General features: G+C 35.0%; 1 protein-coding gene across 1 annotated transcript in view; it reads left to right on the top strand.

Moving 5' to 3' along the window:
• The window catches only part of LOC111052375 (bifunctional glutamate/proline--tRNA ligase), a 71,675-nt gene that overhangs the window by 12,120 nt on the left and 35,749 nt on the right, over nucleotides 1-23,806 (top strand). Inside the window, 8 exon segments of the mRNA XM_039426928.1 lie at nucleotides 1,760-2,003; nucleotides 2,587-2,713; nucleotides 3,693-3,885; nucleotides 4,753-4,924; nucleotides 6,395-6,628; nucleotides 8,781-8,925; nucleotides 10,884-11,114; nucleotides 11,116-11,138. Of these exon segments, the coding sequence (XP_039282862.1) occupies nucleotides 1,760-2,003; nucleotides 2,587-2,713; nucleotides 3,693-3,885; nucleotides 4,753-4,924; nucleotides 6,395-6,628; nucleotides 8,781-8,925; nucleotides 10,884-11,114; nucleotides 11,116-11,138 (1,369 nt within the window).

Raw genomic sequence — 23,806 nt, 5'->3', positions numbered from 1 at the left:
GATTTGAAAATTAATTTCCAAAACATAGTATGTTGTATTTGTTGATTTGTTGTGAAGATATTTATATCTCTTCGATGTTCCTGTATGCGGACATAATTTCTCGTGAAATTATTTGCATACAGAATTATTTTCGCTAAGATTTATTGGTACAATGGCATGTTCTGTTATGTCTATATACAGTTTTTCTTTCTTATTATTAGATATATTGTTTTTTTATTGAATGGACAGCCACTTTATTCTTCCATTTTTGTTCTGTTATATTAATTTTCCTTTACTTTTGCTATTCTGTTAATTTTGATGTTTATTTTAATAGAGGCTGTTTGTATTTTGAAATAGGTACTGTACGATATAGCATTTTATTTTTACTTTTACTTCTATTGCCAACATATTATTTCATTTTATTTTTTGCATTTTCTGTAATTATTGTTTGTGCTTTCTTCGGGAGAATAAAGTTATTATTATCATTATATAAATTCTCTGTACCAGTATTGCCAGCTCTGACATAGAATAGCTTTAAGACTTTATATACAAAAACATGAATTCCTCATGAATATTTCATAAATTTCAATTAATTTAGTAAAGAAGTGTACAGTAACAATAAACTCAAATAAAAAAAATACATGGCTAGCAATAATAATTGGCAATGTTTTTGAACTATCTCACCTAAAAAAAATATCTAAAAACATCGATATTCTTGTCATGTCAAAAATTATCAATATATTTGGAAATTTAAATATGCTATTCGCAATTCGTCATGGAAGATCAAACTGAAGATTTCCATAATAAATTCTTTACGAATGTATCTTGTTCCTCAAATACCGCCGATACTCTACCTGGAAAATTTGAAATTTTACTCTGGTTAATTACTCATGCATTTTCATTTTAGAATGAATGGCCACCCTGTATTAGTCTTGAGCGTCACTATCCACGCACAGGTCATTGATTTATGTGGACACCATCAGCAAAATCTCCTTTTGCTTAGACAAAATTTTAATAAGTTTTCAAATCTTTCTGAGTAGTTGTGACATGTGATGGTGGTTTTGTGGTAGTTATCCGTACTGAATAAAAGGACTCGGCTAGTCTAGGCCAAAGGCAGACGTTCGAACCTTGATAGGTCACGGTTTCCACCATTAACAGCGCTCGGCCGCTGTTGAATACTTTTCCTACAGTTACCTTGAAAATTGACCATTCATGCACTGATTACAGAACGCAAAGAATCACTTTTCCGCACTAGTGCGCAAAGTGATTACTTTGCGTACTCCATATTTGCAACATGGTAACACATGAAGACTGGAGTCGCAGTCTCTTCTCGACTTGAGTCGCGTAAGTGTGAGTTGAGCCTTGAACATTTAAAATCTAAATAAACACATTTTTGACTTGACTTGGCTTGACAGTAATATTATTCCAGCAGTTGGTTAATTGCAATTTCTAATAAATGAATCTTTAAAAAAGAAAATATAGAGTAAGAAATTATAGAAGTAGAAATTAATATAGATCTTTTATTAAGAAATATTTTCGTCAAATTATAGAAATAAATATCTCTTTTTATAAATAAATATTCTCTTTCTAAAAGAAAATAAATCTTTCTAATAAATCTACTATTCTTTGAATAGATTCAATAACTTACTGATTATAACCACTTTATTCTAAAATACTTTAATTTTGCCTATTATGAATTATTTCTTTTTCATCTTTTTCAAAGGAAATGTGATTCCTTTAGATCGGTATTGAATCTGGCTATTTGTAACTAATTGTGCAGAAAACAACAAGTTCAAGAAGCTGTTGGAGAAGAAGCAAGTGACAGGCAATGTTGAGAGGTGGTACAGACTGGTGGAGCAGAACAGAACGATTGCTGACGCATGCGCCTCTCTGCCGGCGAAAGCAGCGCCACAAGATGCACCTGCACCGTCGGATGGAGTCAAGAAGGAGGAGGGCAAATTCGTCGATCTGCCCGGCGCCGAGATGGGAAAGGTTGTCGTGCGATTCCCCCCAGAAGCCAGTGGGTCAGTTCCAAAATATTTAAGTTTGATGTTATTGTAAAGAAATTAGTCTTCATATTTTATGAAATTTATTTTCCAATATTAGGCCTCAAATAATTTCTTCTCCCAGACTCGATCACAAAGCTAGTCAAAAATCAATTTTTATTTGAATTCAACATAAAAGAATGAAATTATATCATTGGACTCTTGACTGCTTCTTTGAAATAGTTTATTAATGTACTAACACAGTACGGTATTAAAAACATTGTAGCTATAATAATAAACTTAATAGTAGTTACATGATCATTAGTGGGGATTTTTGTAAATTGAATGGAATTTTCATAATCCCAGAAAAAAATGTATATCTGATTCCTCATTTTATTACAATTCATTCAGTTTTGCAGTACCTATTAATCGCTTTTGAAAATTACACATGATGTTTTATTTTGCATTCAAATATTGAATAAAATGAAAGATCAAATTTCATGTTTTTAAAAGAAAAAATATTTAAAATCATCTTAATGTTTGAGAGAATGTTCCTCTTGTTAATATGTAACTTATTTCAAGTTTCCCAACAGTGATTTAATGTAGTCATTTTTATTTTTAGATACCTCCATATCGGGCACGCCAAAGCAGCATTGTTGAATCAGTACTATCAGGAGGCTTTCAAAGGGAAACTCATTATGCGTTTCGATGATACTAATCCAGCTAAGGAAAAGGTCGATTTTGAGAAGGTGAGATCCACTAGTATTAATATTATTCACAATTTCTTTCTGAGAAGAGAATTTTAAAAACAGAAATCTACTGTAAACATGTGACAATATTACCAGCCACATTTTTACATTTCTATGTTTTCAAATTCACCAGAATTTGTTTTAAAATATCAAATAATGTTGAACTCTTTAAATTGCTTCCATGATTTTCGTGGTATAACAGTGATATTTTACATTCCATGATTGACATTGGCATTTATGATTCATCAAAACCTATTATTAGGAAAATAATGCTTTTCCAGTGGCTTTAAATCAAATATGTAAATTTACTCTTTTTTCGGTTAATATTACTCATATCGTTTTTCCTATCACTTTGCTATCATTTAGTGTCATCAGTTAATTCATTTTTAATTCTATTTGAAACTATGTATATTCCATTTAGATGTCAATTAATGTAACTGTGTCCTATGAATTATGTCCCTAAGTTTAAACATCCTTTATCTAACAACTGTACATCATATTGATGATAGTAGCTTAGAGTAAACCCTTACTCTTCAGGACTTCTGTATTATATTCTCACTTGAACTGTCTTTTAATGATGTTGGTCATCCGTCTTATGATTGTATGCTCCTTAAATAATCATTTGCTAAGGAACTGAGGTTCTACTCCTCCTTCATCTCTGAAAATACTCTTTATGTTTCTTGTGAACCAAGTGTTTCAGTATTTCAATTAGACAGAGATATTATTATTATTTATAATAATTGATATTCGATTATCGTCGATAATGATTGTTGGTGTTGATTGGGCTCTATATATTGCATTCGATGATGTATGATATTTGGACAAAATATAGGAGTGAATATCTGAATAAATTATTATTAAAATATTCTTCATAGGCTCTCAAGTTTGGGTAGAAAAACAGATAGGAATTATCGTTCAAGTAATAATCTCACACTTGTCTTCTGAATTTACTGACCAACACATTTTCTCCACACTTCAGGTGATATTGGAAGATCTGGAGCTGCTGGAGATTAAGCCAGACCAATTCACACACACATCCAGCTACTTTGATTTGATGCTTGTGATGTGTGAGCGACTCATCAAGGAGGGCAAGGCCTACGTCGATGACACTGAGCCCGAACAAATGAAAGCCGAACGAGAACAACGCCAACAGAGTGTCAATTGGAATAACTGTGAGTTTAGTAGCCAATTCATTACCACTAGAAAAAAACACAAACTTCTTGAATCATCTGTATTAGTTGAAAAGGGGTGGTAGTCCAGTGCAATACGTTAAATGCTCAAAAAAGGTTATCAAGGGAAAAGTTTGGAAGACAACTTTTGGCTCCACAGTTCTGTTTAGGGTAGTAACGAGGTAAACATATCAAACGTCCCCAATCCTACCTACCCCTTCTACTGAAGGGCTGGGGTGATTCAAAGGTACCATTTTGTGGTTTATCACATATCTCAAAAAAATATGCGTCTCACAGCCATGACTGTTTCCTGTTTCTTACAAAATTTCCTACGACATTTAGGTCGAGATATATATGCCTTAATGTGTGACATTTTAGAAAAAAAAACAGGCGGGGGCGAATTGTTCAATTTTGCAACAAGAGTCATCTTAGCGGTACCACACCTTTGGCAGAGGTTTTAGAGATGTTCACATTTAAAAAGGTCACCTCCCAACTAGTCCCATTAGAGCTGCAGAGTCAGAAATTGAGTTCGAGACATTACCTTTAAATTTTGGAATAAGTGCCGTGATATCGTTTATTATCGGTGGCTTAAGGCCAGTCCGACAATGAACCTTTATGAGCTGCAAAATCTTCATGGTGATCAGAACCCACCTATAACTGTGGACCCACTCATTTTCACCATAATCCTCGGCAAAGAAGATACTGCATCACTCTTTATACTGTTTCAGTGAATACAAATGAACGTATTTAATGTAAAGCTGGAGGCCTAGTGATGTTCACTTGATTCTTATAGTGATTCTCACTTCATTTGCATCCATTATTATCATACATAATACTCACTTTCAAAATTTCCTTTCATAATTTTTATAGCTGTTGAAAAGAACATGGAAAAATGGAAGGAGATGAAAGCTGGATCGGAATACGGCCAGAAATGTTGCGTTCGTGCCAAAATAGACATGAACTCTGCAAACGGCTGTATGCGAGATCCCACAATCTATCGTTGCAAGAATGAACCGCATCCTCGTACCGGTACCAAATACAAGTAAGTTCACTTTTAATTATTATAAGATTAGCATTGTTTTAGAATAGAATGTTTTAGATTAGAATTGTTTTTTGAAATTTTCTATGACTCGTTCAAGATGAACTTTGAATTTCATCTTGTAGTATCAGTCTTGAACTATCAGTTATAGTACAAGAAACAGATATAAAATTGATGTTCCTTATTCTAGGTTGGGGAAGATTTTAAAAAGTCCCAAGCACATTTCCCTTAAGCTTTTTAATGTGCTGCCATGTTCGGCAAGGGTTTTGCAGGAGTCCAGATTTAAATCTGAACTGGAGGGCATTCTTTTGCAAAACCCTCTATATTCTTTTGATGACTTCTTCCAGATGAGAATGGACAACTTTTTCAAGCTTTAATTTTTCAACTCAGTTTAAGTCTAGGATGGCCATATTGAGCTTATCGATTTTTCCATTTTCCACAAGGCTGACCATGGTTTCCTATTATTTCCTGTGTATGATTATATAAAATCACTTCATTTTACACATGTGTTTCCAAGTTATTTTATAGTAATTGTATTTTTACCAATGTATTTTAATTATAATTAGTATTATATTGTATTGACGTTTCCAATTGCCATTTTTTATGTGCTCAAAGGAATAAAAGCATTCTTATTCTTATTCTTATTCATCATGTCATGACTTCCTCCCTTGGTCAAGATCCTAGTAGTGGAGTAGGGCATTTAAATCCTGGTATATTATTCTCAAAGGGTAAACGCAATATCAAGCGAATTCGTTTTCTGCAGTTAGTTTTCTTGGAGTACCAAGTTTCTTGAAATAGTCTCATACACACTACTAAATCAAATAACTGATGTTCATAAAAATATAGACGTTCAGTCTTTACTTACCTATGGGATTGTAGGATGGGGAGGAACAAACTACGTGCACCTTGACCCCCTTATAAAAGTGCAAAAACTGATAATGAAGATTATCAAGCAGAAGCCACCTCGTTAAACGTAAACCGAGCTTTACAATGAGTCCAGTTTGATGGACGCAAGACACCTCTACTCCCTGGAAATCATTCGCAGACTATACAAAAACCCAGAAAGCTTTCAGCAGAGAAACCACAGTCATAACACAAAAAATAGAAACCGTCTCATCATGAACGTGGCTAGGAAGGCAATGTACCAACGACACTTCAACCACCTAGCATCAAAACTACACAATTTACTTCCCCACCCAAAATTTATTACTGCTACTAATACCGGCTCTAGTACATGGATTTCCCATAGTTGAGTAACGTAGGTTAGTTTCCGAAAAAAAAAATTCTTTACATCTACTACAGTGAATTTTTATATTGTGTTTTTAATATTATGTGCATTTTATTGATTTCTTCTTTGTATTCTAATGGAAATGAAATTTATTTATGTATAGACATACAGGTACATATATGAAACATATTTCAGTCATAACATAAGATATCCTTTTTTCATTTTCAATTGTTTTTTGTTGCCAGGGTTTATCCAACATACGACTTTGCGTGTCCAATCGTGGACAGCATAGAGGGCGTGACTCACTGCCTGCGCACAATGGAGTACCACGACCGCGACGAGCAGTTCTACTGGTTCATCGATGCACTCAGCCTGAGGAAGCCGCACATCTGGGAGTACTCGCGCCTCAACATGACCAACACTGTGCTCTCCAAGCGCAAGCTCACCTGGTTCGTCGAAAATGCATTCGTCGATGGATGGTTAGTGTTCACTTTACTTACTTTACTTGTTCGTCATATGGAACTGATCCAGGAAGCAACGCTCCTGCTGTATATGACACTTTAAAGTGTTATCTAATATCCTTTATCAAGATCATATGTTTTTTACTTTCCTTGCCCTATTACCCTATTGCCCTATTATAGTAAGGAAAGTATTGCTTTCCCAAAAAAATTTAGGTACCCCAATTTCTAAATTTCTATACGTTTCAAGGTCCCCTGAGTCCAAAAAAGTGGTTTTTGGGTATTGGTCTGTATGTGTGTGTGTGTGTGTGTGTGTATGAGTGTATGTGCGTCTGTGTACACGATATCTCATCTCCCAATTAACGGAATGACTTGAAATTCGGAACTTAAGGTCCTTACAATATAAGGATCCGACACGAACAATTTCGATCAAATGCAATTCAAGATGGCGGCTAAAATGTTGTCAAAAACAGGGTTTTTCGCGGTTTTAACGAAAACGGCTCCAACGATTTTGATTAAATTTATACCTAGAATAGTCATTGATAAGCTGTATCAACTTTCACAAGTCTCATATCTGTAAAAATTTCAGGAGCTCCGCCTCATCTATGCAAAGTTTGATTTTAGATTCCCAATTATTAGGCTTCAGATACAATTTAAACAAAAAAATTCGAGTGGAAAAGATTGAGCATGAGAATCTCTACAATTAATGTTTAATAAAATTTTCACCTGAAATTGAAAATAAGCTCTAAATTCGAGAAAATGTGATCCAATTGCAAACTGTTGGCAACTGTTGATTCTATTAAATCATTCACTATGAAGAGATAGCAGACCTCGTATGTCTCTAGCGTTATTGTCCTGTCACCAGCTGGCTCAGATCTTTGTTTATAAGTAGACTTGAGATGCGCGGGAACACTAGCGTCAGGTGATCAATTTTCATAACGGCAAGGAAAGTTGTGTGAGTGCGCCACACCAGATTTTTAGAATAGACAAGCTTACTTGAAACTTTTGAAGAACAGGCTCTTATGTACAATTACAAAACTTGGAATATGTGAAAGCCCAATTCGACCTGTTGTAACTTACGGCTGAAAATCCTGGACGTTAACAAAAACGACAAAATCCATCTAGAAGTTTTTGAAAGGAAAATTCTAAGAAAGATTTATGGTCTAGTTAAAGAAGGAGAGGAGTGGAGTTTTGCGATTTATGATTTGGTTTGGAAATTGAAATGGAAATAACCTAAAAATTATTTGGACGATTTGAGTCAATTAACAAAATCAAGTAACAAATAGAAGAAGTTTTGGGCAATAGCTGTTTATCCGTTTCTATTTTATTGTTTGATCTATCAAATAAATGAATATTGTAAAATTTATAAAGGCGCAGCGGCTTGTGGTTGGACGTATCTGTAGAATGAATGAGAACAGAATGCCTCAAATAATATTCAAAGAGAGGCTGTATTCAAGAAGGAACATAGTAAGACCGAAAATAAGGTGGGAGGATGCAGTGAGAAATGATCTTCAAAAAATGGGATGTAGAGGATGGAGACGAATAACAGAAGACCGAGAAGCGTGGAGAGCTGTAGTGGAGGCGGCCAACGCTCATATTGGGCTGAAGTGCTACAAATAGAATAGACAAGCAAGCGTTCAACGCAAGTGAATTTATTGTTGGAAACAACATTCAAACAATACCTATCGACAAAATGAAACTTTTGCAGACTCAAAAATCTAGCATTACAAAAAAGTAACTTTAAGAAGAAAGATTGACATATTCCTTGGATTCAAACAAATCATGTAACCTACTCATGTTCTTACAGACTTCGCCGAAATCTGTTCCTCTCACATTATGGACAAAGTATAAAAATAGTTTCTATTTAAATTAATGAAATATTCAATCCATAATTCATGTATTATAATAACAACAGTCGCATAAATCCTGAATTTCAGTTCCTAATAGGTTGGTTTTTAAGTATTAAATAATAAGAGTATAAATGCCACAGTATACTTACTTCTTGCGTTCCTGTTAGAATTACTTGACTTTCCCCTGTCAATCTTTATAATTTGATGTAGCTTTACGATTGGTTTCTATAAAAACTATACTATTTTCATGCGTTTTTGTAGAATAATTCGATTTTCCTTTGGGAGTCGTTATTATTATGATGTAATTTGCCGCTTGATTTCAGGGATGATCCAAGATTTCCGACTGTCAGAGGAGTTCTCCGCCACGGAATGACAGTTGAAGGCCTGAAGCAGTTCATCATAGCTCAGGGCTCGTCTCGGTCGGTTGTCGTCATGGAGTGGGATAAAATATGGGCTTTCAACAAGAAGGTAAGCAATATTACTAATATTACAGAAGTTTGAGAAATTATAATCAATATCATTGATACATCGGTCCATTTCAAGATGATATGGATTTTCACTTATAATAAGTGAATATTCCATTTTTATTGGACATGTTACTTGCAATTCACTTTGACGCTAGACGTAGATTATACATTGACGTTTCCATATCTTTTATTTGCTAAATTTGCCCTTTATTCAATTTTTCGTATTTATTTCTATAGCATGATAAATTTTTCAACTATTTCTAGTATCTTTTTCACTTATTTTTAGTTCCAGAATCGGTTATGTGGTACATATCCATGATAGATTTAATACTTGACTTATTCTCTGTATTTTCTATTACAAGACGAGTTAGTATCTTGTTCTATAAACAAACGTGTTCAATGTCAAATAGTATTATTCATTATTTCGTACCAATTCTATTGAAATCAATCACTCATGCGATTTGAATAAATTCTGCTAAATAAACAGTTCAAATTCCTATTTTATTGTACAGAATTGTGGTACACATGGCTTCAGAGAGTACCAATCAGTATATCAGAGCGTGTGTACCACACTTTGTACACTAAAATTGTAGCGTTCAATTCATTCAAATTTTAATGTGGAAGAAACAAAGGAAAAATGAACAAGAGTGCCTTGGCATCAACAGTTAATTAATGAAATCTTGCTTGGCAGTTGACGTGTTATATTTATTGGTGTATTTCAATATTGATTTTGTCAAATTAGCTTTTGATGTTAAGAATATAATCTTTATGAAAGCTCGACTGATAATAGGCTATATAGCTTTAAAAATAGCATACAGACTGTCAACAAGGAAAAATAAATTCCTCACTTAGAAGTAAGACATTACAACAACAGTATCACAGTACAGACAAAATTGTGGAAAAATTGCAATAATAATAATAATAATAATATCAAATTAAAGACAAGGTTGTATATAAAAAAAAACTAATTAATGAGTACACAAAATATTTAAGTTCATCAACACCACTGAGATGGTGTTTAATTATAGACAAAGTCGTAGAACTCATCAATGAGTACACAAATAAAACATAAATTAATAAGGTAAAAAATAAAAGTATTATAGTTCATTAAACATCATTAAATCTTCAAATGATAAACTCAAAAGCCATTTCTTTACTTTCACTTTGAATTGTGTCAAAGAATTGATTCTCCTTATGTCAGTAGGGAGCAAGTTGTAATATTTGCATCCTAAAAATACAAAACTCTTTTTATACCTGGTACAATAAGGCCTTGGTGTTGCTAGCAACTCTCTTGTTCTTTGCCGTGTTACCACTTCACTCATTGGATGAGTTTCAGACGCAATCCCCATATTTCGGTTCCCACTCATTTTAAAGAACAACGACAGCACCTTGAACACATACATGCTTCTCAAGGGCAGAACTTGCAAAATTTTGAAATAAGGGAACGAGTGAATCCTTCTTTTAACACCACAAATGATGCGTATTATGGCTTCTGTAGAATTACAACTGGATTATAGTGACAAGCATATGTTGACATCCAGCAAGATAATCCATAATCTAGTTTCGAGTGAAAAAATGCAAAATACAATTGACGGAGAATATATCTAGGTAAGAATTGTTGAAGATTATAAAATTCCTAATTAAAAAAGAAGTCTACATTCAAATTTGTTATGTGATTTTTCCAAATTAATCTGTCATACCAAGATACTTCAAGGAATTAGCTTGATAAATACTATTACATTTACATGACTCTGCTTGACAATCTATCTCGTGATACTTTAAAGGGACTGAGAATTCAAAAACCGTGATAGGGAGAAATTAATGAAGTTAGTTTTAGAAGCATTTAACACTATTTTGTTCCCATCAAACCAGAGTCTCAAATTGCTCAAGTCTGACTAAAACATCATTTGTAATTCATTTATACTATTAGCTGAATAATTAAGTATTTGTGTGGAATAGGTTATAGATCCAGTTGCACCGCGCTACTCAGCCGTGGAGGGAGACGCGGATGCCAGAGTGGTTGTGAATGTGGCTGGAGCGAAGGAGGAGCAGCTGGTTGTGGCCAAGCACCCCAAGAACCCCGCAGTCGGCACCAAAACTGTGTGTGTTGGTCCGCGCATCCTCATCGACTATGCCGATGCTGAGTGCTTGAAAGAAGGCGAAAACACCACTTTCATCAATTGGGGAAATTTTGAGAATCAAGAAAATTAACAGGTAAAGATTAAAAACACTTCACTCACATGGGCTAATTTTTTACAAATTAATAAAAACAATATAAAAATCTTGTAGAACCTTTTATTTTTTAAAGTCTTTAAAATAGTTCAACAACTAGTTTCGACCCTAACTAGGTCATTTTCAAGTTGAAATTGATTTCAACTACAAGATTTTAGTATTGTTTTTATTAATAGATAGAGATTATTATTTATTTTTGGGAATTCTTTGAAATATTTCTATTTTCAGTTGATTATGGTTGAAATAGCTGTCGTATAACAGCCTTCAGTTTAATTTCATGTTGAACCTAAGCTATCCGTTTGTAACCATTGTAAATTATTTTATAAGTAACAACTCTCATCTGTACAAAACGTGCTGAGTTTTAAAATGTGAAATAGGGTTCTGATTCTGTGGTTAAAAACCACATGAATGCTTAACTAATAATAATAATAGTGATATTACATAATATCATATTAAAATAATAATAAGCGCATAGCAAGTAATATTTGAATCTTCAGATGAATCGCTTTCTTTAAAACTAGAGGTTGAACTCTTTCCTCTGTCGGTCTTTGTTTAGAGTGGGTTTCGACTCCCTCACTCTATACGGTATTTTTTCAATTACTATGAATTGATAAAATAATTACTTTACTATAATTTCACTCACTGTGTGGATACTTATATTTCACTCACTGAACTAATAATAGTATTGAAGAAAAAGATAAAGATAGATAGATCAGGTCGTGTGTAAGGGATGTACGAAGTGAAAGGCAAAACAAGGTTAATTATGAATTTATTATTGAACTTTAAATTTATATGAATTTATAAAAAATTGATCAAAAATATAGTAATGATTAGATATAAATACAAGATGATTAAAGGACTCGCCACACCAAGCTCGCCAGTACCGCCGAGGTATACCGCTGGTGGTAGTTTTCTCGGCTGAGCACGCCACACCGAAAAACGTCCGCTAGCGGTAGTCTCCGAGTAGTGAGTCTAGTAGTGGGGGGTGAGACGTACTAGTTGCGTTGTGTTGCAAGGAGGAGAGGTGCGCATGCGCTACCTCTTCGAATCGCCTGCCATGTATTCTGGTTGAGCGCGCCACACTGAGCTCGCTTTGTCCGCCGTACTACCTCTCAGCGAACTTTTGTTGAATCGCCTAACAGGCGGTCGTAGGTGGTAGTGCGCCGTACTACCGCCGCGGTAGCGAGCTTGGTGTGGCGTGCCCTTAAGTTTTCGAAAATATTACAGTTCAAGTTTTAATTTTAAACAACAAAATTTAACAAACAGTTCCTATTTTAACAGTTTATTTGAAAAATAAGATATAAAATCAAAGTATTGAACACTCTAGTTAGAATATGATTATAGTCAGAAATAAGAGAATTGATAAATTTTAAAGAATGAATATGATTAGGGGAGCCTTGCTTTAAAAAACTATTATTTGTGCTTAGAAGTGAATTTCAACTGTAAGCTTCAAGAATTAATTAAGATTGTGTCTTTAGATATGAATTTAAAAAGAAGTAATAATTAAGTTTGCTCTTTACTATAATGCTATAAAATTTGATATACTTATTTGGGCTTTTTAGGGTGGGGTGGTGTGGATTTGAAATAAGGAAAATTGAAAATTCTAAATACAATCTTTACCTGGCTCAGTCAATTCCCTATAGGATAATTGAAGTCTGAAACCAAAAACTCACTCCTACACTGTCCAAAATCCAAGAGACTAAGAGACTCACAGCAAACCACAGCAACTAACAGCCACTAAACTTTCAAGACAGGGTCTGCCTGTTTATATACTAGAACCACGATTTTCCACCCCTCATCACCCTTCGCCCTCTAGCTCCGCCTACACTCAAACTCTTCAGCTAATATTCTGCTAACAAACTGGATTCAAATATCAATTTAAATTTACTATAATGTTTATCATGTTATATCATTTTAAACTATGGCTCCCCTTCATTATTAAAACAAATGATATCATACATTTTACCAATATTTAAACTCTGAAGTTTGGATACTGACATTTTGAATACATACTCATCGAATTTGATTAATACAGTGATCAATCTTATAAATCAAATATAGAAAATACTTCAATAATATATACATTAAATGAAGAACAAAACACAATTTCATACAGTTATAATTGAATTGAATAAATCAAATTAATAAGATACCAATTAATTACTACTTAATTAATTAAGCAGGTTTCTTATACTCATTGTCAACATGTTTCAATCAAATATACCTAATTTATTCTATTTACAAATTTGTCCTTAGCCTATGAATTCGGATTCAACTAACTTAATTAGCATATAATAATTATTAAATTATAATTCATTGTACAACATTATATTTGTTGAATACTTTATACATATAGCCTAATCTACTTGACGCCCTAGTTTTTATAAACATGTACTCGGTTCATGTTTATGGTTTTATGTGATCACCATTCAAATAATTGATCATCAAATAATTGCTTCAATAATATTCATATGCTGACGTGGTAAAATTGTAGCATATGTTAACCACGTGGTTACATTGTAAACTACATATCTATATTTACTTCTCTCCTAACTATATATCTATATTGCTATACACAATCTTCATTTACCTGCCATCAACTTATGCTACAAGGGTTGACACAAAACACAGTGGGCCATGTGGTTTCTATTGTAAACGTGTCTGTGACTGACGTTACTGTTATCATATACTGTTAGCAAGTTTCTATGACAGAATGATTTTGTTTCAAACTATTTTGAAAAGAATAATGACCCCAGTCATCTGGCTAGGTAGGCTATTCAAATGCATTCTCAATAGTTTTGAGAAACGGTTCTTTTTATTATTCTAGCTCTTTGAGCGTTCATATCTTACAATACAATATGTTCAGAGCATGTGTTACTACAAATAACATATATCTACAATTTTTAAATTTTAGGAGAGCACATGGTCGCCATTTGTGGCTCAAGGTAAATACTTTACAAGCCGTAAACAAAAAGGATTTTTGTCTGGCATAAGAAAACTACCAGATAAATGAATACGATTAAATGTATATTTTCATAATATTCTAAATTATTTGCTCACTCTATTTGATTCACTTTAATACTAATATCTAATGTGAGTACAAATTTGAAATATTCTTTACAGTAAGCATAATCTTTAGTTAAGGAACTGGAATAACAACCGGCTTTTTAAAAAGAATTATTTATTTCAACATTCTAATACATCTAATACATGGTTATAAGCGATGTACGCTCTACGAGCTCTGGCAACAGACTGACTCGAAAAAGCAACTAAACTAATGGCTAGTAAATAACAATGCATAGCTACATCAGCATTATAAAGGGGGTTACCAAATGTAACTCCTCCCCCCTAAGTGTGAAGCTGCCCTCAGCTTCAAAAATAAAATAGTATTAAGTCCAAGTACAAAAATTAAGTATTAGTTACATGGCAATCTTGGATACATTTGTTGGGAATCGGTATTAACAATATCGTTATCCACGCCAGAATTACAATTATTTGAGTTAGAAATGGACAGTTTTTGCCAAATTATTTTAATAAAAATGAATATCAATAAAATTACAACCAAAATAAATAATATAGTAATCACCACAGGATGCCAGACGATCCGTGCCCGTACGAGGACCAAGAAATAATGTTGACTGTCAGTAGATCGGGTTGTAAGGCCGATCTGCAAAGTAGTGGACTGTGTGGAAGTGTGTAGATGAGATCTATATCTGATCTAGGCACTGACAGCTTTTCATTATTTGCTATGAGCGGATTTACAAACCTTGAATGTGTAGATCCGAAAAAATACCTCTGGTTTACTGTGCGTCTGAGCACAAGTAGAATGCACAAAGGTAGTGCAATAATGATGACTAATAATTGAAGAATGATAGATAATAAGTTTCTTATTATCCGTATGTAAGGCTGATATTTGAATGTAACTATTGGAATGCTTAAAATTAATGTAGTTGTAATTAAAATAAAAAGAATTAGGAATGCACTCAAGTTGTTTATTGTACCTAGACTTTTGCTAGTACGTTTAAGAATACTGATACAATGTTTCAAAATGATGTTACCTCTGTGAGCGCAAAAGATTGAGTAATACAAAGATAAAGTTGGGATAACAATGTTAATGTTGAAATACACAAAGAGTATATTGATGCTGAAACTAATAATAGAATAATAATGACAATGAGTAAAGATTGAATTGAACGTACAAAATTTAGCAATGTTTAAAATGAATAAAAATTTAGAATACTTGAAAAATGATAGTAAATATGAGAATCTTAAAATTGAATGATTGATAGTATTTAAATAGTTATTATTTAGGAATAAAAAGTTAATCAGGAACAAAATTGAATGGGATGAAGACTACCAGTAAACACAGTGCCTCTGAGAGGGTAAGTACAAAAATGTGAATAATAGAATAAGACTTCCCTGAATAATTAATGATGTGTTGCCAAAGTGATAGGCCTACGGTGACTCAAATTCCGAGGATGAAACTTGACTCCTGTCAAGTACATTGTAGTTGCAGACAGCTGCTGGGCTAATAGAAGTTGAACGATGAAGATATCTTGATTATATCCTGATAAACGATGACCGATGCGGAAGAGAACTTGACTTGAATACGTTGAGATATTGAAAGTTGAGACTGTTCCAATATTAAATTGATAATGAATATAACGACGAATGGGCACTTCACAAATTGAATGAGTTTCACTGGTTGAATGTTAATTGGAAAAAGTTCCACCATGAGTTAAGTAGAATAAATGTTTGAGGTTATGTCCTAACGTTGATGTAATTGCAGTGAATAAATATTTGAAAAAAGAGATAAAATGTTCTTGACGACTGAAATCACTGGCATCAGTAAGAATTGAGATTGACAAAGTTCGACTAAATAACTGATGAGTAGCTAAGACTGAGTAGCTAAAAATGAGTAGCGGTTGACAATGAAAGGCAAACTGCACTTGCGCAAATTTCCTGAGTTGAAATGTTGAATAAGGTAAGCTGCACTTGCACAAGACTTCCCAAGTTGAAAAATGTATCTCCTATGAGCATACATGAAGAATGAATGTGACCGCTAAAAAATGTGTACTGATGCTCAGTAAAATTGAAGTGATAAATAATAAATCAAAAGTTCATATTGAGGATTGTTGAAAGCTCATGTGGAATTCATGTTGAAATTACTTACAGTTCATAATAATAATATGATGAATAATTGAAAAACGTTGTACGCAGAAAGCATGGCGTGATTTGCAAAAAGGACGCTTAGTAGAAAAGTCCCGAAAGGTAAGTTAAATTCATAGAAAATATGGTTGAAAAACGTTCACTGATGAAAAATGCGTTGAATGGTTCTTGAATAAGCACACAAACTAGGACATAATGAATGATGAAAATGGATAAAGTTTTCCAAAGATGGACGCGTTAAAAACTGAGATGTTACATCGTATGACTGTACAAAGAGAGTGAGTCTTCTTGCCAAAAACTGGTTGAAGAGACAGGAACTGCCCAATAGCGGAAACATGACGTCCACGGCAGTCATGAGCACAAACTCAACGAATGAAGTGAAAATATAAAATCGATATTAAGCGAACTGAAGGTGTTGAGGTTGAAGTGACTGTTGAAGTATACCAAAGGAGGTTCAAAAACAATGAAAATACAATTCAAAATACTTATAGACGAATATTAAACTAGAAAACATTGAAAGAAGCAGACGACAACTAGCGCTACTATCGATCAAGCGATCAATGAAACCGTGACGTCAGAGATCGCATGACACGTGAGAAAAATGTCTGCGGACTGTAGCAGCGGTAGATTCAAATGCTACAAAAACAAGATGGACGACCATAAGACTGGCTAAAGTATGAGACGAAATCTAACATAAAGCTCCCCCCTCGATGCAGGAACAAGTCTTGTCAACCAAGACGTAGCGAGTGCAAAAAAAATGATGAGTACGAAAAAATACATATATGTTAGATGAGTCGAATAGAAATATACGAGCAATACGAATAATAGGTGGATAACATGATGAATAAATGCTAATACAAAAAGGACAAGTAGTGAAAGACTACCAAATTAATCATCTTCAAATGCTGGAAGCGGAGCGAGACTAGAGATGGCTCTCTTGAATCTACCATGTGCAGTCTGCACTGTAACAACACGAACTTTTCCATCAGCACCTGGATGGGTTTCAATGATGCGAGCTAACTTCCATGTGGAAGGAGCAGAATTGAGATCTTTCAGAAGAACCATGGTGTCAACTGTGAGATTGTCCGATTCAGTAAGCCATTTGTGCTTGCGTTGAAGTGTGACTAAGTACTCCTTAGACCATCTGTCCCAAAGTTCTTGAGTGATTTTTTGAAGAAGTTTCCAACGACACCTGTTATCGACATGGGTGGTGGGTGGGCAATGGAAAGGCAACGCAGTCAATGGGCGACCAACCAAGAAGTGACCTGGCGAGAGATACTGAAGATCTTGAGGGTCCTCTGTAAGAGGTACGAGTGGACGAGAGTTAAGGATAGCTTCAATTTGAGCTGCGAATGTAGTCATATCTTCAAAATTAAGAATATGATTGAATGTGACGACTTTGAAAATTTTCTTGAAATTCTTGACAGCATTCTCCCATAGACCTCCAAAAGATGGGGCGCGAGGTGGAATGAAGTGCCACTTGATATTGAGAACCGACGTGTAGTTATGAATATCTTGTTGAGTTTTAGATGACTCAAAAAACTGATGTAGATCTTGTAGTTCATTGTTTGCACCTACAAACGTGGTTGCATTGTCCGAAAATATGGAGTGTGGAATACCACGACGTGATGAGAAGCGAATGAGTGCCGCAATAAAGGCTTTCGTTGTCAACTCTGAGACGACTTCTACGTGTACTGCTTTCGTGACCATGCAGACGAAGATAGCTAAATAAGCTTTCGAATATGTGCGTGATTTCTTGGAACCAACAAGTAATGAAAACGGTCCAGCATAATCTATGCCAGAGTTATAGAATGGAAAATCAGACTGTATTCTGACAGGAGGAAGTTGTCCCATGATTTGTTCCGAACGAAATTTGGCGAAGCGAAAACATAAATGGCAGGATTTCAAAACTGATTTGACTGTACGACGAGTAGATAGTATCCAATAACGCTGACGTAATGAAGTCATGGTGCTCTGAACTCCATCATGAGAAAGACGTCGATGATATGACATGATGAGCGCACGAGTGAAACGATGTTTAGAAGGCAAGATGATTTGATGTTTGTAGTCGTACGGCAAGTCCGATTGACTCAATCTGCCGCCAACTCTCAATAATGAGTCATTGTCAATGAATGGCGATAGCGCTTTCAAGGAACTAGACGGAAGCAATTCTCTGCCTTGATGGAGAAGACGAATCTCTTCTGTGAATGCTTCTGCTTGAACCGTGCGGATGATCGCAATTTCTGCCTCTTGAATTTCTTCTACTGTGAGTAGACCACATCTGCGCTGATCAGGATGATGACGTCGAGTGATGTTATGGATGAAACGACGAACGTATGCTGTTGAACGGGTGATGCGATGATAATCAGACAATTTATGAATGATATTGTTCAACACTGAAGTTGTGACTCTAGTGGCATGTGATGAGATAGGACGGATGATTGCAACATTACAGGAGATGTCATTCCATGTAGCTTCTTTTTCCGGCAAGGCTGCAGAAAATCTGCCATCATCTTGACGTTGAACATTCTCAATGTAGTGCTGCTCAATTTGTGCATGTTCTGCTGGCGTGCTGGATTCAGTATCAATTTCTTCAATTCGCCAAAATTTTTCCAATTGCTTAGAGATGTCTGCGTTGGACACATGTTCAATGCTAGAAACGAAATTGGAAATGTGTTGATGGGTGACAGATGGTTTATAAGCAGGAATGGAGCCCCAGACTATCCAACCTAGCTTGGTATTCTGAAGAATACAGCTTTCGGACAGGCGAATTTGACCAGGTAAATGAAGCATGGCGTAGACATCAACGTTTAAGAGTATATCCACTCCTGAAATTCTGAAGAAGGTAGGATCGGCTAAAACAACATTGGGGGGAATATTGAAATCTGAAAAATTGAGTCCAGATGGTGGAACACTAGGAACAATTTTCTCTGTAACAATGCAATCAATGTGAGTTGACCAAGTTCGGTCAGGTGAGTGAATACTCAAAGATGACAAATTCAATAAGGTAGCATTACTGCCAGACACAGTATGAACTGTGCTGCCAGTACAAATAGTGGGTAATTGAAGTTGAGTAGCTAATTGACGTGAAATAAAACAGCTATCAGAGCCACTGTCGAGGAGTGCGCGGCAAATAACAGCTTGACCACTCTTGTCAAAGACAATCAACTGGGCTGTAGGCATGATGCAAGTGCGTCTGCTATCAATGGATTTGATTTGTGGTGCGCTGTGGGCATAGCTGACTGTCTGATTGTGAGATTCAACAACATTTGTGGCAGGCTGCAAACTGGATTGAGATGAATCAAATTGACGACTTCCCTCAGAATTTGATGACTGAGGTCTAGAGGGAATTGAATTGACAACAACACTAGAAGTCGGCAACTGCTGGACAAGGCTAGTTGATATTTGCGGCGCAGGTGAAACCATGTGTGTCATTGGCACTGCTGAATTGGAGTTCATTGATGCTGGATGCACTGATGACATTTGCGATGGCTGGTTGTATTGATTATCATACCTTAATTGTTGTTGTGACTGATGAGGTATGTTATACTCACAGTACGGCATGCTCTGCGACAGATTTTTCACTGGATTGCGCGCATGGTTCGATGTTGTGACATAGTTGGACCTCTTAGGGACAGGACTTGACCCATGAAGTAGCGTGTGATGTCGTAAATTGCACGTCTTGCAGGAACCTTGACATTGGTGAGCTCGATCCCATGGCCGAATACAGTTGACACACAAGGATTTTTTCAATACAGCAGAGGTTCGTTCTGAAGTTGGAATTTTGAGAAGTTGACTACAATTGAAAATGTTGTGAGAGCCATTGCGACAAAAATAACACTCAGAAGTTGATGCTCTGTTGAAAACATTTGGTGAATTTGAAGTGTTGAAATTCATGATATTGGCTTTGGGCTGTGATGGTTGTCGACTGGTGCTAGGCTGGTTATTAGCCGGCGTATTGCGTTGCACTGATGTGTTGTTGAATGAGCTCGACATTGCTTGTGCGATTTTATGTTGCGACTCTAAAAAGTCCCAAAGGCAATCAATGGTAAGTTGAGATTTGGTAGAACAAAATCTCTCCCAATCTCTAATAGTAGCATTGTCAAATCGTGACACAGTGAGAAAAATAAAAATGAGATCTTTCACACTGATATTGAGCGCAAGGGCTTCAAGAGCAGAGATATTTGTCTTTTGATTGTCAATAAATAATCTCCACGATTGGGATGATCTACAGTCAAGTTTAGGAGGGTTGAGTATGGCTGAAATATGAGTTTCGGCAATCAATAATGAATTATCGTAACGTTGAGTCAAGAGTTCCCAAGCTAACTCAAAATCTCCAGAAGGAGAATTAGAAATTCTATTAAGTGCTTCTCCAGAAAGGACTTGACGCAGGTAATGAAATTTCAATGTATTATCAAGGTTACGGTTATTGATAACAAGACTTGTAAAGGTCGATTTGAAATTGAGCCAAGCGCTGAGACTACCGTCAAATTTTGGCAATGGAATGTCCGGTAGACGAGCGCTCACCATGTGAGGAGAATCAACGTGACTTGAGTGAGATGGGGAGCTGACTTCACTTACTCTTTTAGTTTTCAATTCATATTCATATATGGCATTGGAGAGTACAGAATTAACAGTACCAAAATTCTGGCGAATTTGGTGACACAATTCAATGTCAACAGGCAAACCTTTGTTGGAAAAATTTTCAGTAGTACTATGAAAATTTTTCTTAAGCATTAACATCTCTTGTTTGAGATCTTCAGCAAAAAAATAGTCATTACGATTTTGAATTTCTTTGATAACACCATCTTGAATTAATCGAATCAATTGCTGATTGATAGTGTCAAGGTTGTTAGGAATGGTGGGAGACGGACATTGTCTGACCTCACCTTGAGAAACTTCACCTTCAAGGGTGACGAGCGAGTCGTTTGGATTCTCCATACTGAATTGTACAAAATATATAGACTTGAAAAAAAATTAATTAATATTTGAGTAATATAAGAATAGATATATGAATATAATGTTGAATGGACGTAATAAAACAATGTAACACAATAATGAGCGCAATAAGTACACAATGGTTGATTATAGAAATTGTCAATGAACTAATCGGTTGATTGTTTGACATATATGAATGTCGTCAATGGTTTGTTGACTAATTGCGTAAAAATTAATGATAATTGCACAATGTCAAGATAGCACCAAATGCGTGGTAAGTATTAATATTTGCATGAATTCAATGCATTTAAAAATATTAAGTAAATTGATGAATAGATAAGTCTCTTGAAATAGCAAGAATTGATTAGTAATCCTAAAAAATTTATGACGCTCACAGAGAAAAGATATTACAAAAGGTATGTCGGTAAAATGAATTTACAGAATTGATAAATGGTTCGGTCTTACAAATTGAATAGCCAGCAACTGATTCGGTCCCCAGATGAGTTGCCTTTAGACTTGGCAAGATGCGAGGTGCAGCAGTGTTCTGAATGCTTCTGTGCTTGGAATCGGCTCTCGCTCAGGTCTGGGTCCACGAACAGTTTACAGGTTGGCTGGTTCACTGCGCCGATACAACGTAGTGTACCTTTCTGGCCACAGTGCTGGTTCACCCTTCGATAACTGAAATATATACGAGTATTATTAGAATGATGTAAGACTAATGTATGCTAGAATGCAGTTGATAAACATGGACGCTGACTGCTCTACCTGTATTGGGTATATTCAACTAACTACAGAGGACTTGAAAAAAAATTAAGGTACCCAAAGAGAAACTTGAAAATAGCAATCCAATAAATAGTTACGAATCACCACAGGATGCCAGACGATCCGTGCCCGTACGAGGACCAAGAAATAATTCGGCCCGGAGTTACCAAGAAATAATGTTGACTGTCAGTAGATCGGGTTGTAAGGCCGATCTGCAAAGTAGTGGACTGTGTGGAAGTGTGTAGATGAGATCTATATCTGATCTAGGCACTGACAGCTTTTCATTATTTGCTATGAGCGGATTTACAAACCTTGAATGTGTAGATCCGAAAAAATACCTCTGGTTTACTGTGCGTCTGAGCACAAGTAGAATGCACAAAGGTAGTGCAATAATGATGACTAATAATTGAAGAATGATAGATAATAAGTTTCTTATTATCCGTATGTAAGGCTGATATTTGAATGTAACTATTGGAATGCTTAAAATTAATGTAGTTGTAATTAAAATAAAAAGAATTAGGAATGCACTCAAGTTGTTTATTGTACCTAGACTTTTGCTAGTACGTTTAAGAATACTGATACAATGTTTCAAAATGATGTTACCTCTGTGAGCGCAAAAGATTGAGTAATACAAAGATAAAGTTGGGATAACAATGTTAATGTTGAAATACACAAAGAGTATATTGATGCTGAAACTAATAATAGAATAATAATGACAATGAGTAAAGATTGAATTGAACGTACAAAATTTAGCAATGTTTAAAATGAATAAAAATTTAGAATACTTGAAAAATGATAGTAAATATGAGAATCTTAACCTGAATAATAAAATCAATCGAGAGACAAAAATCCTAGATAAAAAGTCCTGCAAAATTCTTAGTAATCTTAAAGGTATGAAAATACAGAAATTATATGAATATGAACAATAACCTAATTTCACAAAAAATGAAAACTAGGAATTCAGTTTAGGTAGAATCCAATCGTACCTGAAGCTTTCAAGCTGTTGACTATGTAACACTGAAAGAGGACAAATATAGCAACTTGGCTATAATGTAAGCAGAAGGAGCAGAAAGTCTGTCCAGAACTGAAGGTTCGATTAATAATTAAAAATAGAAAAGGTTGAAAAATACCAAATACAATATTGAAAGGAGACGAAGCTCAGCATATTGTATTACATAAGCGGGCTGGGAAATGACAGCTTAACGCATGTCAAGTTACATGGGGAATATTACTATATGTAGAACACATAAGTAATAATAATAGAAGATAAAAGAAATTGAATGATTGATAGTATTTAAATAGTTATTATTTAGGAATAAAAAGTTAATCAGGAACAAAATTGAATGGGATGAAGACTACCAGTAAACACAGTGCCTCTGAGAGGGTAAGTACAAAAATGTGAATAATAGAATAAGACTTCCCTGAATAATTAATGATGTGTTGCCAAAGTGATAGGCCTACGGTGACTCAAATTCCGAGGATGAAACTTGACTCCTGTCAAGTACATTGTAGTTGCAGACAGCTGCTGGGCTAATAGAAGTTGAACGATGAAGATATCTTGATTATATCCTGACAAACGGTGACCGATGCGGAAGAGAACTTGACTTGAATACGTTGAGATATTGAAAGTTGAGACTGTTCCAATATTAAATTGATAATGAGTATAACGACGAATGGGCACTTCACAAATTGAATGAGTTTCACTGGTTGAATGTTAATTGGAAAAAGTTCCACAATGAGTTAAGTAGAATAATGTTTGAGGTTATGTCCTAACGTTGATG

This window comes from Nilaparvata lugens, chromosome 4 (assembly GCF_014356525.2).
Source record: "Nilaparvata lugens isolate BPH chromosome 4, ASM1435652v1, whole genome shotgun sequence".
Lineage (NCBI taxonomy): Eukaryota > Metazoa > Arthropoda > Insecta > Hemiptera > Delphacidae > Nilaparvata > Nilaparvata lugens.
The sequence above is the reverse complement of the archived record's forward strand: the minus strand, read 5'-3'. Positions and strand labels throughout refer to the sequence as shown.